Source organism: Corapipo altera, unplaced genomic scaffold (assembly GCF_003945725.1).
Source record: "Corapipo altera isolate COAL_440 unplaced genomic scaffold, ASM394572v1 131727, whole genome shotgun sequence".
NCBI lineage: Eukaryota > Metazoa > Chordata > Aves > Passeriformes > Pipridae > Corapipo > Corapipo altera.
In genome coordinates, this window is record NW_020885222.1 from 12,549 (window position 1) to 14,052 (window position 1,504).

The following is a 1,504-nucleotide window of genomic DNA, read 5'->3' on the forward strand; positions in this document are numbered from 1 at the left end:
TCTGGGCAACCCCCCCGGGACCCTCCTGAGCCCCCCCATCCCTTGGGACTCCCCCCGGGCCCCCTGACCCCGCAGGGTGGTGGGTGCTGTGGGTAGGGGGGGGTGCAGGGTAGGGGGGTGCGGAGCCCCCCGTGCCCCCCCCGACGGCGGTGCCCCGGCAGTGGTGGGTCGGCGGGAGCGGGAGCGCGGCACCGTCAGCGTCCGGACCCGGGACAACCGGCAGCTGGGGGAGCTGGAGCTGCCGCGGGTGCTGCGGCGGCTGCGGGAGCTGCGGGACGGCCGCGTCCCCGACGCCGAGCAGCGCTTCTGACCCCCCAATCCCCGCCCCGGGGGTCCCCGAAACCCCCCTCACACACACACTCAATAAACCGCTGGAAAACGCGCTGGATGTGGCGGGAGCTGAGACCGGAGCGGGGAGGGAGGGGCGGGACACCGGGAAGATCCCCCACACACCCCAACACCTGAGTCCCCCCCACACACCTGTACAGCCGGGCTCCCCCACCGCAACACTTGGGGGGGGTGTGTGTGTCCCCCTATCCCAGATTCCCATTCCCGGGTTCCCATTCCCGGGCGCGTTCTCTCCCCTCCCCGCACTTCTGGGTCCTTCCCACCGGGATTTCCCCCCGCCCACACTTGGGGGAAAGTGGGGGGGGTTGCGCAAACCCCGAGTCACGTCGCCGCAGACCCGGTTGGGCAATCGAGGAGGGGGACACCGGGCTGGCACCTGCCCGGGCGTTCGGGCTCAGCCCCAGGCAGGATTTGCCCCCCCCGGGGCCCCCCTGTCCTGGGGTAAAGGGAGGTGGCCAAGCCGTGACCCTCCGGCCGCTGCTGCCCCGCACTGGGGTGTCCCCAGGGTTGGGGACACAAGCTGAGACCCTTCCCCTCCGGGGGTCCCTCCGTGGGTGGCCCCTGAGCCCCCCCCTCCAGCACCGGGGGTGACTCAGCGGGCGGTGGCCCCGAAACGGGGCAAAACCCACAAAAATGCGGTCCGACCACTTCCCCCTGGTGTGACGCCGGGGTCGGGGGGGGGGGGGGGGGGGCTGGGGCCACCAGAGGGGGGTCCGGGGCTACCAAGGTGGGGACAGGACCACCAGGGTGAGGATGGGACCACCAGGGTGGGAACAGGGTCCCCAGCCTGTCTGGGGTGGGGGGCACAACCCTGGCCCTGTTTGGGGGTGCGGGACATGGAGCAGCCCCCCGGCCCCTCCCGGGGGCCCCCCCCCCCGGCCCGGCCCCGACGTCAGGCCGTGACTCAGCCCGCAGGATGTGGCCCCGCGCCCGCCCCGGCCCTTCATAAGGCGGTGGAGCCGGCGGTAGCCCCACAGCGCCCGACGCCATGGCGGCCTTCGGCCTCCTCCTCCTCCTCAGCGCCGCCGGTGAGTCCCGCGGCCCCGAGCCACGGTCCCCCTGCACGGCTGGGCCCCACCCCGGGCACCTTCATCCTCGTCCCGGACACCCCCGTCCCCTTCCCGCACACCTGGCTGCCCTTCCCGAACTCCTGGAT

General features: G+C 73.7%; 1 protein-coding gene across 1 annotated transcript in view; it reads left to right on the top strand.

The window, feature by feature from the left end:
• LOC113940213 (threonine--tRNA ligase, mitochondrial-like) overlaps nt 1-364 on the top strand; it is a 5,708-nt gene extending 5,344 nt beyond the window's left edge. Inside the window, exon 17 of the mRNA XM_027631318.1 lies at nt 162-364. Coding sequence (XP_027487119.1) covers nt 162-310 — 149 coding nt within the window. The 3' untranslated portion in view covers nt 311-364. The remainder of the gene's footprint in view (nt 1-161) is intronic.
• Nucleotides 365-1,504: the final 1,140 nt, after the last annotated feature.